This window comes from Pagrus pagrus, assembly GCF_965226575.1.
Source record: "Pagrus pagrus genome assembly, chromosome: 2".
NCBI classification, from domain to species: domain Eukaryota; kingdom Metazoa; phylum Chordata; class Actinopteri; order Spariformes; family Sparidae; genus Pagrus; species Pagrus pagrus.
The window spans coordinates 31254900-31270646 of NC_140186.1; the positions used below are offsets into that span (position 1 = coordinate 31254900).

At 39.6% G+C, this 15747-nt stretch overlaps 1 protein-coding gene across 2 annotated transcripts; it reads right to left on the bottom strand.

The window, feature by feature from the left end:
• Positions 1–1088: 1088 nt before the first annotated feature.
• On the bottom strand, positions 1089–13671 carry LOC311264666 (phosphatidylinositol 5-phosphate 4-kinase type-2 beta). 2 transcript variants are annotated; one of them, XM_084365729.1, is made up of 10 exons: positions 13043–13671; positions 9391–9488; positions 7484–7580; positions 7228–7380; positions 6808–6954; positions 5752–5790; positions 5148–5261; positions 3834–4095; positions 3392–3495; positions 1089–2293 (listed from the first exon to the last, which is right to left on the bottom strand). In XM_084365729.1, exons 1-10 carry the CDS (start codon positions 13187–13189, stop codon positions 2213–2215), a joined length of 1242 nt encoding a protein of 413 aa, XP_084221855.1. In that variant the 5' UTR covers positions 13190–13671; the 3' UTR covers positions 1089–2212. The 2 variants fall into 2 exon arrangements, with proteins under 2 accessions (XP_084221855.1, XP_084221854.1); XM_084365728.1 differs by having other exon boundaries at positions 3828–4095.
• Positions 13672–15747: the final 2076 nt, after the last annotated feature.

Genomic DNA, 15747 nt, shown 5'->3' on the forward strand with positions numbered 1-15747 from the left:
GAAATACCCACAGCACGTAGCGTTGCAACATTATACACAAGGATACCATGGGGGACCAGGGATGCTACAATGCTGGCACTATTCAATATCTGATTCATTCACTATAGTAAAATATAAAATAAAATTCGAAATCACTTTCTAAGATCTGTTTCTCTACTTAAATTAAACAACAACACAGTTAAACCCATTTGAAACGTAATGGAACCTTTCCCCCTGAAACCCAGTCCTATTAATGTCATTATGCCCTTGCAGACTCTCAAACACTTGCGTTACTGTTGTCAGTTAAGTCCGTGAAGATTCAGGACTTAAGGCCTTAAGGGGAACATTGGGACTGGGCCCTCTAATGTAAAGTGCTGTAGTAACCTTTTAACTGTTGCTTGAACAAACAACAACAAACGTAAATTAGTTTAGTAGTGTTGATTTAATACTAGTGCCTCCATATGACCTATACAAGCAAACAAGCCAAGATTGGATATTTCTATGTAGGTGTTATAGTTCTTCTTAATGCTTGTCCCCTGGTCAGATTCCTACTTATTCAGGTCGTACAAGTCCTAAAATTGAGAACTATTTTTTATGGTAGAGTGCTGAGGATGAGTTGAGAAGTCTCTCAGTGCCCTGTAGTGTGTTGGAATGGCACTACAACAAAGTTTACTTTGTTTCAGCATTGTCAACTTTTGTCAAAAAAACCTACAACAAATGAAAGTTCCTTTAATGAGATGTTTATTAAAAAGCCGCACTGAAGGTCCACCTTGTAGCCTTCTTGTAGCACACACTCAGTTTATCCTCTACCATCCAACCTCACCATCCAGTTGAGACGAAGGGTCATTCTTTTAATCAGATCTTGCCAAACTATGGTTGGATAACCTCCATATTAAACTTAACCAGATGACAGATGTTTATTAAACATTATGTTGACTGTGTGCTCATGCTTTTGTTTTTCAGATCAAAAAAAAAAAAGTACATAAAAAAGAAAAAACGTCCTCTCAAGGAATTACTCATTAGCAGCCCAGTATATTAGCCTTGTGCTTCATTTTGTAAGCATTTGAGGGGCTGTTACTGTAGAAATAAGTAAAGCCAAACAACAAAAACAAGATAAAACTCCCTTTAATATGCAATGAATCATTTTCAAGTAACTTTTTTTCTAATGTCTGTTGGTAACAAAACAATACTGTATACAAACACAAAATTGCTACATTAATGTAAACAAGATATAAAAATGATCCTTATGGTAATAAACAAGTATTTGCTGCAGAATTCCCCTTTTTATGTGTATTTTTTTTTTCTTAGACCAACCTCCACCAAGCTCACGGTTAAAATGTCAAAATATTCAAAAACAATATGGCAACGTAACATTCAAACACCAAGTTTTTTTTTCTCTTTTTTGTCGTTTTAGTTGTAACACTCAGATGCGAAGTTCAGTGGTTTGATGTTTCAACTTACTGGTGGAGTCTCATGTACACATCAGCCATGCATTTTTGATATTGCATTCATTTACTTAATACACCATTATATAGTAATGTGTTTGTTCCCTGTCATTCCAATTTGTCAGCAGTACTTTTTATTTTTCTGTGGTTACTGAGAGAGAAGCCGGATGGTGACTGTCAAAGAGTTTGTCATGCAATCTGACCATTCAGCATCTGTGTGAGTTGTTTACATCTGTGTGTGTGTGTGTGTGTGTGTGTGTGTGTGTGTGTGTGTGTGTGTGTGTGTGTGTGTCTAATAGAAATTATAAGAACAACAACGACATGAACAGAAATTTAAGAGACTGTACTAACAGACTGTTAACTGCTGAAGCTGACACACTTGTTCAAGGCATTAGTGAGACAGTTTCCGTGCTGGCGTGAGTAGTAACAAGGTGGCTGAGGAGGACTGGGAGGCAGAAAATTTTAAAAAAAGAACAGGGAGATTATCGGGATGTTGTTCCGAATTCAGTGAGGGGTTTCACGAGTTTTCCTTGCATTGGATGATGGAGCCAAGGAGGCGGCGGCGGCGGCGATGGTTGTGTGTGTGTTTGTGCGGGAAAGTGTAACAGGCTTGGTGTATCCTTCCTGCCGGACTGGTCCCCGGCTGTAGGAGGATACTGGTAGGTTTTTTAAGTGGGTAGAGAGGCAGGGGGAGATTGACCTACACTGAGGTGGGGGAGAAGAGAAATAAGTGTGTGGCGTTTGACAGATCTATGACAGGAAGTGACTGGCTGGACTGGGAGATGAGTCTATGATAAGATGTTGGACATGAACTCGTAGAAGCGTTTGGAGTACTGCTCCGGGTTCACCGTCGAGATCTCGGCCCCCGCCTGAGATACAACAAAAGAGGCAGAAAATGAGACAGTTGAAGAAAAACACATGCAACATCACTTTTGAAGTTCAATATTTTTACATGCAGTAAAATCCACTTCCAGGAGCTCTGGGATCTGATGCACAGCCTAGAATTCCCATTTGCTGTGTTGCATTTGGGTCTGTTTTCATTCATGATTACTCTGGTGATGAAAATCCCATCAGTTCCCTTTTCTTGTTTTGTCAAACCAGCAGTCAAAAGATCCTAACAGATTCAATTCACAGTTATAAAAGAATGAGAAAATCAGCAAATCTTCACTTGTTTCATCAGCTGGAACTAATGTTAAGCATTTGCTCTTGATTAATGATGATTAATCACTCATCAAAACTTGCAATGATTAATTTTCTGACTATCAACTAGTGACTACTGTTCTGTTTTAGGAATTGTACTTAAAAAAATACTATTCTGTGATATCTATCTGCTATGGCACCTCAAGTGTTCCATAATAAATACATAAAGAATACAGTATAAAATAAATAACACTCTTATTAAACGGTATTTTTGTCTCACCATTCAGCCAATCACATGCTCCTAGTCTCTATCAACAAGCTCCACAAACACATTTCAGCTAGCTAAATCCAGTTAGCATCTGGTGACATAGTAATGACACACTCATGTTATTCTCATTCAACAAACTTGAGTCTGCTGCTGTAAATAAACAAACCTGTACAATACAATAATCAATAAGTTGGTGTGGTTCTTGTAACTAACTGGATCTAGCTAGCTGACTCCTCCGCTTGGAGGCTGAGTGCATATGTGATTGGCTGAAAGGTAAGGGGGCGGACACTAGTGAAAACTTGTACCGTCATCAAAAGTGATTTCGTGAAATAAACCACGTATGAAACAGGGAATTTTGAATCCAGTAAGAGAAAAAACATTTTATACTACTAAATTAATTTGGAATAATTTATGAAATAATTTCATCATTTCCACTATGTATTCATACGTTTATTTGTTTCATCTCATCCTATCTATTTAATATTGCCAATTTTGGGGCTTTCTAATCTTCTGCACGCAGCCACAGACTGATGGGTTATGATGTAGTCATGTCACTCACCCCGTGTTTCACAGTTTTGGCAGCATGTGCAGCTTTTTTCTTAGCGTCATAGTGCGTGAGGATGTCGATGATAGCCATGAAGTATACCTCCTTCTTCACAGCACCTGGCATAAGAAACACATCACAAGGCTTTACTTTCACCTGAAGATGAATGATAAAAGCTGCCTCAGCTTTATTTCTTTCTCTGTGGGACACATATTTCTACTACTGTTGTATGACGTATGTCGCTGTATTTCACTCCTCAGTTGTAAGTGCTCTTAACTTGGCTGGTAAAGATAGTTACCTGAAGGCAAATGTAAAACTAAACACATTTAAAAATCAACACTATGCATCTTATTTCTTATGCTTCTTATTTTTCTTCTTCCTCGACCAGACAAGTAGTCATCTAATTAGCTGCCAATGCTTAATTTAAAGCTAGAGCTACATCAAAGCCGACCCTCACTGTCGTGGCTCTTGATTGCGTAAACGTCCACAGAGGGGTCAAACTCCCCAGGGCCGAAGAATCCTCCACAGTTGAGAGGGTTTCCAGGGCTGTCGGGTGGCGTGCCAAAGGAGCCGGTGAGTACGCCTCCGCCCATCCCATCGTTCTCGTACTCCTCCTCCTCTCCCATGCCCTCCACGTCCATCTCCTCCTGTTCCGCCCGCTCCACATCATGGATGCCCACCAGTAGACTGTAGTCCATGATCTTTAGGGTGGCCAAGAACTGACACACACAGAAAACAAGACAATGCATTGCACATTAACATCACAGCAGTCTGAATACATGTTGTTTGGCATTTAAATCATTAAAAAAAGGTCCTTCAAAGTAACATTTTGCATGATCACTGAACTCTGATGGGTATATTAGAAAAAAGCAGAACACTATAAATGATTGCAAAACATGACGTTTTTGTAGTCTAGATGGCTACTATGTCTATTTATTACCTAGTTCTGACTCTAAACATATTCATAATAGCCACTGACTTTTCTATTTTCTATTTTTTGGGGGGGGCTTGTAGGGATCTATTTACTTAAATAAAATATTGTTATGATAATAACTTACATATGATAATATTGTGACATTGTATTGATGGCAAATATTAGCCTTAGTGGATCTTTTCTATTTTTTTTTTTACCAGTTCATCTTTGAAATTTTGATATTGTGAAAGCCCTGGTTGGAGTATAACTTATATTCAGTTTCACTTAAAGACAAAGAACCACACTGTCATTTGAACAAAATGTTTCAGTACTTGTAACCTTACAATACCTGACATCGAGATAAAGTATAAGACATTTTTTTTATACTTTGCTTTGCCCATATAAAATAGCTTAAAATTGATATATTTAGTATAAGATTATACAGTAATTGAAATGATGTTACAAATAACAAGTGAAGAAAACCAATCCAAGCTCTTGGTATTTGACATTTTCCAGCACTCGATAATACCGACACATTTCAGTTCTTTCTCTGGTACCAGAAAGAGTATTGAGGTTTGACACCAAAGCGATAAACAATAAGAGATTATAGTTTCTTCAAATCTAAGTTGAGTAAAAGCAATTCATAAAACGGTTCATTTTAACATGTAAAACTCATTATGAGATTATTCTCACAGATTATTTTACTATGCGAAAAGCCCATCACATATTTTGTCTGTACAATGAAGGACAGTCAGAAGATCCCTGCAGTTTAAATCACAGCACACAGCCAACCTATGAATACTCTGAAGCTCATCAATTCTACAGCAAACTAGATGAAAAACTGGAAATGCATCTTACCTCTACATCCCGTTTTAGTTTCTCCAAAAAGTACTTCTTGTTGTCATCTCCTATCTGTAGTTTATGGCCTTCATTCAGGAAGTCGTTGTCTTTAAAAGTGGGGAGTTCTTTAGCCTGAAGAGGGGGACAGTATGGTGGCGTTAAAAAGTAGCAGATATGTTGGTTTTCTGTGTTCAACATCATACTAACATAGTTTATTCAAAGTTTTGTTTGATTATGAGGATGATAGAAGGTCACAGGGCCATAACTTTAGCATGATAAGTGTTACAATTAACACAGTCGTACATGTCATATTATGACAAATACATAGTTAATTTCGAAATCAATGGTCCATCAATGAGAGAAAATCGTATTCCAACACGTCAGAGTGAATAATTTTACACTGGTATTTGTCAGTACAGCGCATGCTTACACACAAAACAAGTACAACAGAGTACACACCAACAGCATGAGGCCAGCATGAGGTACTACTAGAATACATCTGCTTACTTAGAACTACTTAATTTAGCTGTCATTTGACAAGTTTGCCTCTGGGGGTGAGCTGAGGGCCTTTATTTTTATCCCATCACAGCAGCAGCCGTCACTGCACAGAAATAAGACGCACCTTTTCCTTGTCGCTGGCTTCCCTTGAGACCGTAGAACCCTAAAAACCAGGAAAAGGAGAGTAAAAATAGAATGAATTGAAAGCAGCTCAAGATACATCAGAGGCATTGTCAGCATATTACTCACTATCTTAGACAGCGTCCTTTTAAACTGTCAATATTGGAAAGCTACTGTTGTTTTCTTCAGAGAATACTTGGCAGGAGAAGAGGCTGAGGCTATCAAGGTCATGTTTTTTTTAGTGCACTGTATTCACATCTATTGGTAAGGAAACTGTGTACTGTAATATTAAGCACAAACTAAATTTTTTTGTCGATGAGCAAGATTTGTCATCTCCATAAAATTTTACCACAAGGGTTTGAACTTTTTCTGAAACGCTTTACAGTTTACAGTTGATTGAAGTGAATCATAGTACAGCTTGAAATGACCATTCACTCCGTTTATCTAAAGCTACTATCCAGATGTCAAAGGATTGGCATGAATACATCATAATATATATAATAAATTATGAAAATATAATTGAATAAACAACATTTCATTTTTGTCTTCCTTGGACGGGAAAGCTTTTACATGTAAAACACTGCTTCAAATGAATCCATAATGTAAACACAGTACATTTCAGGGGTTTCATTTCATATTTTTAAATTCCTCCTCAAACGACTTGACTTTATCCTGGTGGCTTTATGCAGGTTGTGGTTAGGCAAGTTCAAGAAGTATTTACAGCAAAAAAGTTCAACAAAAAATACCACCCTTCAGGGATTTAACAATAAATAAAAGATAGAAATCAGTCTTCCCGAACAAGTCAATAAAGGATAATCAATAATCACTAAACCCAACATCTCCAACACTGTCGGAGTTACCTTGGGTTAACTCAGTTGATCGTCTTAGTGCAAACAGTTTAAGTGTTTGGAAGTGTAGCTGCAAGCTATGGTAAGCTAGCTGTGTCATCTATAAGTGTTTTTTTTTCCCTTTAGACACATGCAAGTAGGCAAAGGTTGAAAGAAAAAAAGTACTGGAGAATCGCTACATGTTGGTGTTGTAGTACACCAACATATCATACCTTCAGGTCATATTTGCGGTGTACAGTTAGGCGATGGCTGAATACATTCCGGGTCACCACCATGTACGTCTCCACCCCGTCCACTGTTAGCCTGTACATGCCCAGGAACTGTGGGAGCAGCGTGTTGCCATGACACTCAACTATAAACTGGAGACAATCAGGGGAGGAGAGCACAGTGTGTTAAAGGGAAGTGTGGGAGTGAGGAATTAAATATACAGTATGAAAACTGATTAAAACTGGACACAGCACTGCTCCACAGTTATATCATTGCCACAGTGCTGCATCATTCACAGGCATACATTACTTTAGATTTAATGTTTGGCCACATTACAGATATCAAAGTACATTTAAACACTCAGGTTTTTGATTCCGTCTGTCTGTATGTGCAGAGTTGTGTGTGGTGGTACGAGGGGCCTCTACCTGGTGATATTTCTTTAGGATGTTGTGCATCTCAGCGATGTCCTCACTGGACACAGTTTTGATTACAAAGCGGTGGTCATAGCTGGACAGAAAGCGGTTGCCAAAGCGACCCTGGGTGTCGCTGTTGAGTGGTGCGCTCCTCGTCAGAGAGTTCTGCCAAAAAAGAAAAAACAAGACATTCAGGTTCCTCTTTCGTCTCAAAACAACTTTAATTTAATACATCAAAGTTTGTATCTTGTAAGCAGAGGTAACTCACCTGGTAGTCCTGGTCATCAATGCAGAACCTCTCCCTCAGGTTTCTGAACACCATGGGACAGTACTCTTTAAACTTAAAGCGACTAGGCAGGTTTTCTCTGCAAGAAACAGGAACAGTCAACATCAGCACAACAAACAGGAGCTCAGAGGCTAATTAGTGAAAGTGAGGAAGAAGACTGACTGACACTGAAGTTTGTTTGCTGATTGTTGGATTTTTTTCTGCTATTGCGTGGATCCTGCACTGCAGCTGCCAACGATTAGACTATAAATAAAATTAACTGACAACTATTGATCAATTAATCTTTTCAGTCATTTTTTCCGCAAAAACGTCAAACATTCACTGGTTTCAGCTTCTGAAATGTAAGAACTTGCTGCTTCTTCTTTATTTATGATAGTAAATGGGTTTTGGACTGTTGGCTGGACAAAAGAAGCAAGCAACCTTACTTTGGCCTCCGGGAAATTGTGATGAGAATTTATCACAATTTTTAGACATTTTATAGATTAAATGATGAATATTTACTGGAGAAAAATAACAGCATGTTGATCACTAATGGAAATAATTGTTATCAGCCATATCCTGCACAAATACATACAATACAACACAAAGTTGACATTTACAGCTCTGAGCTACTTTCCAAATGCAAGTGTTCTTCTTTTGATTTTGAACATAACTTTAAATGCTGCAGGTTTGCTCGATGAGAAGATTTTGAAGTGCAGTAAAAAACAAAGCAAACTTTGACAATACCTCATTTAAATTTATCACTGCAAATAAAACAGGTTTTATAACATTTTAGTGAAGACGTTAACATAATTTTCATTCACTACTAAAGCCAGATGTGTATACATCTCAATGGTAAATAGATATTTTAACTTGACTTTTTCATTAGGGACATCCTGTATTCTATTGGCAGTGACCATATGGAATCTATTTGTTCTAGTAAAGAAATGTAAGAGGTGTGTCATCAGTACCAACAACTTACAAAACTTAAAAAATATGAAAAAGAGCTCAAATATCAAATGCTATGACGTTTGATTTGCATCTAAAATCACTCAGCATGGTTATACTGGGTACTTTTACACAGAAATAATCATTGTCAATGCAAACTAAATTTCTCTGCATTCCACTATTCAGCTCTTATCATATTTTGTAGTGACAACCGTGGCAATTACCACTTTGAAATGCAAGTTCTCAAAGCAACATTTTGGCCACTTGAGCAATAAAAAGGCAAAACCACCTTTTACTTATTCTGCAGATGCATCACTTACAGAAACTACAAGATTATTAAATATGTCAAAGAGAGCATTCTTCTAAATCATGACAACACACAGATACAGTGCACTTCAGAGTTACTTCAGAGTCTAAGTGCTGTTTATTTAGTGTGCACATTATTTTGTCCACTCGGGTCCACAGGACTGAAGTTGTACATTTGTCTTTTTGTTGTTGATGATCACATGAGTAGCCTTAAAGGCTTCAATAAAACAGCACCCTGCCTCAGCCCTGCACTGTTACTTTGCCATGAGGATGATTTGTATTGCAAAGCGGGTCAGTTCAGTACTCAGCTGAGCTTTGACATCAATCTGTGTACAAATGCTACCTGACCCTGCAGTAATATCTTATTATGGATGTTGACATTCATTCTGAATACAGAATACATTAGGCTATTCAGAGAAAGACTGCTTTTGTAATGTGATGAGATGTGATGAGTGCAAAGCATTTTTCAAAGGCACACTTATTACAGATATATTCATATACTATTGATGAGTGTTTGAGCATAGATGGAGAGTCAGTTAGTCATTTTGGAGAGGCAGCAGGTGGAGGTGGGTTGACTCTTTTGATTACACGTGGATTACAGATTGTGCGTTTAACAGACTGCGCTGCTGACAGTGCATAAGCTGTGATGTACCTACTTGTTAAATAGGTGGTTGTCCACTTTGATCTTACTGTAGGCTTTAAAGTCATCTGGCATCAGCATTACTGGTACAGGCACATTACTTAACTCGTTAACCTGGAGGAGAGAAGTGAGATAGAAAGTGGTGGATCAGACAAAAGCCAAAAGTCAAGAGGAAATGGATGATATACACACTGACAGACTTTATAACTACTCAGGAATATCAGAAACCAAAGCAGCATTATTGACTTTTGCAGTTTCACCGAGGGCAGTTTGAAATTATGCTCAAACAGACTCCTACGCAAAGTACTCTTCTGTGTGCAGTTCCAGTAAAGCAAATCAAGATGTGTTTCAACCATCAAATTATGATTGAAAAAAAATGTCTCTGCATCTAATCAATAGAACAGAGCTGTGAATACCTGTAACACACCTCAGTCTCCAAAACATTGTGTCAAATCTCTGCATGTGTTTACCAGCACTAATCATTAACGCCAAGACCAAAGAACAGGCCGACAGCTTTTCTTGCTGCTGCTGTTGCTGCTAAGCCCCCTGACTCTGATCTTATCTGCTGAAACACATCCAGAGCAAAAGCTCACACTGATGGACTTCAAACAAACCTCCTTGTAGATTGAGTAAACAGCCATACAAGTGAAACTGGGGGGAAAGGGTCATCCTGATGATGTATTCACTTAAATGCAATGAGAGTATGCTGCTGTTAAAGCAATGCAACAGCTACTTGGAACAATATACACACTTTAATTATCATTTGCTCCCACGATTTTACCTGCACATTTATAATACAAATAACAACACAACAATCTTATTTATAGCCAAAGAGAATACACATCTATTTAAACACTGTTGTTTCGTGTTTGTACATTTGGAGTGTAACTTTTGAATACAGTTTACAAAAAGGAAATTCAGGTTAAGTAGCTTCCTAGTGCCTCTTAGGGTCTCTTAACTTCATGAACTTACTTTGGTGCAGTTAAATAATTACATTTACTACAAAGTGTGGTAGAACTATAGGAGGTATGAACACATGAAGGCAGTTAGTATTTCTAATAGAAAGTTTCCATATGACACACTGTGTCCTTTATAAACTTGACACTTGTAAAATGATGCCAAATTTAGAGCCCGATCGATAAATCTGTCAGCTGATATCATCAGCAGATATTGGCCTATGGGCCCTGACACAACATCAGCCAGATGACTGATGGTGAATGTCAGAGCCATCAGTGAGCATCCGTAGATGTTGTGGCATGCCCCGCACCATTGGAACTAGTGCAGTCGGTGGCTTTTTGGCCAATTGAGTGTTGAATCGATGGCAGAGCCCGTCAGTTAAGATAAATCACTCTGATTGGCTGTTAAGCCAAGCAAATCAGCACACAAGAAGAGAAATGGAAAAAGAAAGTGAATGTCAGTGTAATATCAATGATTTCACTCATTAAACCCTGGTTCTCCATACTTTTAGTCTCTGCATCTTTGCCAGTTTTTTTAAATCATACTTATTATTAACTAAAAGCTATTATATCAGCGAGACTGCTGTCAAAAAACGCTGCTTTATCATAACAACAGTTTGTATATCTGCAGTACCCAGTCTTCCAGTTTCCTTTTTTTAATGACAAACACAGACTCCCACCACTTGGTGGTATGGTATTGAGAGTTGTTTTCTCTCACGCAAATGCAGCAAGTATAAGCTAGTTGGCTGTAGTCTTTGGAGTGAGTTCAAAGTGCAGCTTTTTGGCCCAGGCACAAGTGTTGTGAGGCTACAGTAAGACTTCATCACTGCTAGTTCTTTGATGTGGGTTTGTTGTGTCTGGGCCCCATCACGGATATATTAGAAGCAATATAAATGTTGTTTGATATGTGCTGATATGAAACCTTTTTTATTTTTTTTTCCGGGAATAATGCAGACGAAGATGCTTGGGTATTTTATAATTGTTGGATAATTATAAATTCAACTATAAATATTGGTATTGGGACCTGCCCCAAAAATCAAGTATGGGTTGGACTAGCTGAAGGGCGCACTGACAAAGCAGTGCAGTAAAGTTCAAACTTTCTTAACTTGATGCACTGGAGAAACAGATTCCACCCGGGCACTTTTGTGCTGACATGACTTTAAAAAAAAGGTGGGATTAACAGCATCACACAGGTGGTGTAGAACATCATCTAAACACTGACTGACACCATGTGGAAGTGAAGTCCTCCAGCAGCATCACAGCTAGGGTGACATTAAAAATGCATACAACCTAAGACTGTAGGAAGGGAACTTTGATGAGAAGTCTGTTTGATGCCTTGAATTGGTTTCCCACCCACACCTCAAATCACCAGGCCTGTGTCTGTGCTGCACCCACACACCCACTACCAAAGTTCACCCACTGAATACTGGAGATGTTGCAGTGATAACCATATCATTAGCTGCCTCCTTAATTCCTTGGCTGTGTGCTTTTTGTCCGTTGTGTCATTTCTATGAACAGGCTTGCTAGTGTTTGTGTTTTTCATGTTCAGTAAGGAATCAGAGTGTCTGATACAGACACATACATGCATTTTCACTGTGAAATTGTCACATATGCCGTGGCTGTTGTCATTGTCAGCAGTTTTTACAGCGTGAGTTACTACCAATTACTGACTTAATTAATGCCTGCTAGAAGAGTAAGTTTGTCATTTGGTCACAACAGTGCTGATCGGACAGAAGTGTTCTTTAGCTGATGAGGGAACCGAACATCAAGGATACATCTGAATGTGACAATGAACAGGTGCACTTTCATTCAAAACTAATCAAAAAGTTTTTCTGTTACACATGAGAGCCAGCTTTTCAAGCACCAATCAGAACTGTGCAGAAGTGGGTGTCTAGCAACACTGTTAGTAGGTGTATATAGCACATTAGGCAAGACCAAACTGCTGGTGCAAATCCACTCCATCCATCACTCACTGTGTTAAATCTGCCATTCACTGTGCCTTTCAATGCCGGAGGCAGCAGCCTCGGCCAAAAGTGAATGTGATATATTTTTCTACTCTATTTATAGGGGAAATGATGTGATGGAATAAACTGCTGCAACGGGATGCAGGCACCGAGCATTGTGGCAGCAAATACACTCTAAACGCAGGTTTATTTAAACAATAGACAGGCTCCTGTCTGCAGCTGCGGGGCTGATAATCTGTGTAACCTGCCGCCTGTCACACCCCTCCCACTCCATGCCTGCACTACAGCCGCAGATCACGACTTGGCTCCCAAACATTTCACCACCCATGATTTATGACGACAGACCGTTAACACTGTGCTTTGAGTAAAAAAAGACAGCCTGCCGCGGACAAGCCCATTTTGTGACAGTAACTCCTCGGCTGCAGAGAGTTTACCAGAGACACTTTACTGCAAAACGCACGCTTCAGGCACAGCGGCTAGCTTACCAAGGGAGCAGCAGTTCGCTACAAACTGAATGAAAACGACCAGGTCAGCACACAGTCAGCCTGCAGATTTCCGTCCACGCAAACTGACACTTATTCTTGGCGAATATCCATTAAATAGTCTGATTTCACAGCCGACTGTAAGCATCAAAGGTGGCTTGACAGATGAGGGCAGCTGGCTAACAAGCTAGCAGGCTAGCTAAATCAAAACAGCAGCATAAACAAAGTACTCACGAGCGACAACAAGACATTTAAGATGTACTTACCGTATGGTTGACTCCCCACATTAAAACGCTGAGAATGGGCTCACTTGCGCGGAATAATTTCACTTTCTGTCCTATAAAATGCTTCTTTTTCGTCTTGGTTTTGCTAGCGCTTACAGGCGCTGCTGCGCTGGTGCAGTTGGATGACATGTCTCAGGCTGGGAATTCAGGGAACGCAAGACGGCACTCGCTGTCGCTCAGAGCCTCTACACACGACAAGAAAATCGGAAAGTTAAGAGCGTTTAAAAATCTATAAGTGCATCGTGCTCGTCGTCCAACTCGGAGTGAGTCTCTGGGAAGGATAAATGTCTTGTTGGGAGTCAGCGGTAGAGCATTTTGCGCCGTCACCACCCTTCCTCCTCCCGAGCAGGCCGCGGTGGAGTCCAGAGAGCAGCTAGCCGGCCATCAGGCTACAGCGCAGCCTCTCTCTTTGCAGAAAAAAATAAAAACCTGGAGCAGTAAGCAGTCGCCGGGCAGCTCCTCTGGATTCCCTTTAACCCCTGCAACCCAACACTGACGTGAAGCTATTTTACTTGTTAGTGAGTAATCCCATCATGATGCGCCTGAGATTGTTGTCATCACCACCAACAAGCGCTGCATTCGGGGTCTCCTCAAGATGGCGTCTGTGTTACACGGTTACACTACACAGTCAACAGCGCCTCCAGCAGGCCACAGGCAGAACTACAGGGGTTCCCACACTTTGGACCACATTACCCACAGGACAAGGAGGGTAGATGGACTGCAGTCAGGACTGATGAATGAAATACAGACACCAAGTCTCCCCCCTCCGTTAAATGTTTTAAATCACTTTGATTTTTCATATTTTATGTTTCACTTAACTGTATTTTCTCTAAGACAGTTACCAACATGAAAACTCCATGTTGTTATTCATGTTTAATGCTTTTTGAAAGCCTTGTACACACCACCAGGGATAGGAAATGTTATATACTACTATTTTGCTGGTCAGCTAAAAAAAAACAACACACCAGGATATGCGATAATGCTTTCCCATCAAAATAGGTGACCTGACAGATTCTGTGTCACTAGCGATTCAACTATGGAAATGACTACAGGTTGACAGGTGAGGTGTGAGTGCATACAAATCTATGCACTGATGCTTTTACCACCACTTTGTTTGATAAGAGATCAAAATGAATTAAGACACTGTGGAATTAAAGTTGCAGTTTCAAAAAATAAATAAATGAGAAAGATGAATATAACATGAAAGAAAACCTATATAATAAACAAAGACAGGTGTATTTCAGGTAAATCTAACAAACAGTTGCTAATGAGTCACATTATGGGAAGAGTAGGATGCAGTGTTTTTGGAGCTGGACCCAAGGATAGGATATTGCACCCTCTGCTGCTCTGTCTCCAGCGAGTCCCCCAGGCTTTTTGGGAACAATTAATTCAATTACCAGAGTACCCCTTAAAAATCTTAATAGATGTCAAACTAAACAAGACACTCAGCTGTAATAAGTTTGTCATAACAGTTAAGTTGTTGTTGCCAGGAGACTTTACGTTCAGGATTAATAGAATAAAATTCCTTTTAATAAAATTATTTTTCCCACATTTTCTAGTTAGAAAACTATTATTCTACTATACTGCCATAATCACCATTACCCCGTTGGCACTCTATTTGTCTTGTCAAATGTCCAGTCAGTCACATTTCTGGTGTATTCAGAGAAATCCTTCGTCATATACAGTATGTTAACATCAATCACAACTGTGAAAGTCAGTTCATTTAGCAGTAACAATATTAGTTTTTACAAGTTGCTGCCAGCGTTCTCAGGTGGTTTGGAGGGAAATTTTGCATGATCTCTGTCTGGTACCTCAGGGAACTGCTGACTCTTCATTAAATTACTACACTAATAACATTGTTATTATTTTCTACATTGTAGATCAATACATCCAAACTATGAAGGAACACATATGGAATTATGTAGTAAACAAAAAAGTGTTACACAAACCAGAATATGTTTTATATTTTTATATTCTTCAAAGTAGCCACCTTTTGCTTTGATGACAGCTTTGCACACTTCTGCCATTCTCTCAATCAGATTCATGAGGTAGTCACCTGGAATGGTTTTCCAACAGTCTTGAAGGAGTTCCCAGAGGTGCTGAGCACTTGTTGGCTGCTTTGCCTTCACTCTGCGGTCCAGCTCATCCCAAACCATCTCAATTGGGTTTAGGCTGGGTGATTGTGGAGGCCAGGTCATCTGACGCAGCACTCCATCACTCTCCTTCTGGGTCAAATAGCCATTACAAAGCCTGGAGGTGTGTTTGGGGTCATTGTCCTGTTGAAAAACAAATGATGGTCCCACTAAGTGCAAACCAGATGGGATGGCATGTCGCTGCAGAATGCTGTGGTAGCCATGCTGGTTAACTGTGCCTTGAATATTGAATAAATCAGCAACAGTGTCATCAGCAAAGCATCACACCTCCTCCTCCATGCTTCATGGTGGGAACCACACATGTAGAAACCATCCGCTCACCTTTTCTGTGTCCCACAAAGACACGGTGGATGGAACCAAAAATCTCAAATTTGGACACATCATACCAAAATTCAGATTTCCACTGGTCTAATGTCCAATCCTTGTGTTTCTGGCCCAAGCACTTCTCTTCTTCTTCTTGTTGTCCTGAATAGTGGTTTCTTTGCAGCAATTCGACCATGAAGGCCTGATTCATGCAGTCTCTGAACAGTTGAT

What these genes read in the sequence shown, in the direction of transcription:
- LOC311264666 (XM_084365728.1), bottom strand. Translation starts at nt 13,189, where the DNA reads ATGTCATCCAACTGCACCAGCGCAGCAGCGCCTGTAAGCGCTAGCAAA. An exon ending in GACAACCACCTATTTAACAA is followed by an intron (nt 7,581 to 9,390) that starts GTAGGTACATCA and finishes TGTTTCTTGCAG; the next exon opens with AGAAAACCTGCCTAGTCGCT. An exon ending in CAAGAGCCACGACAGTGAGG is followed by an intron (nt 3,496 to 3,827) that starts GTCGGCTTTGAT and finishes TTCTTATGCCAG; the next exon opens with GTGCTGTGAAGAAGGAGGTA.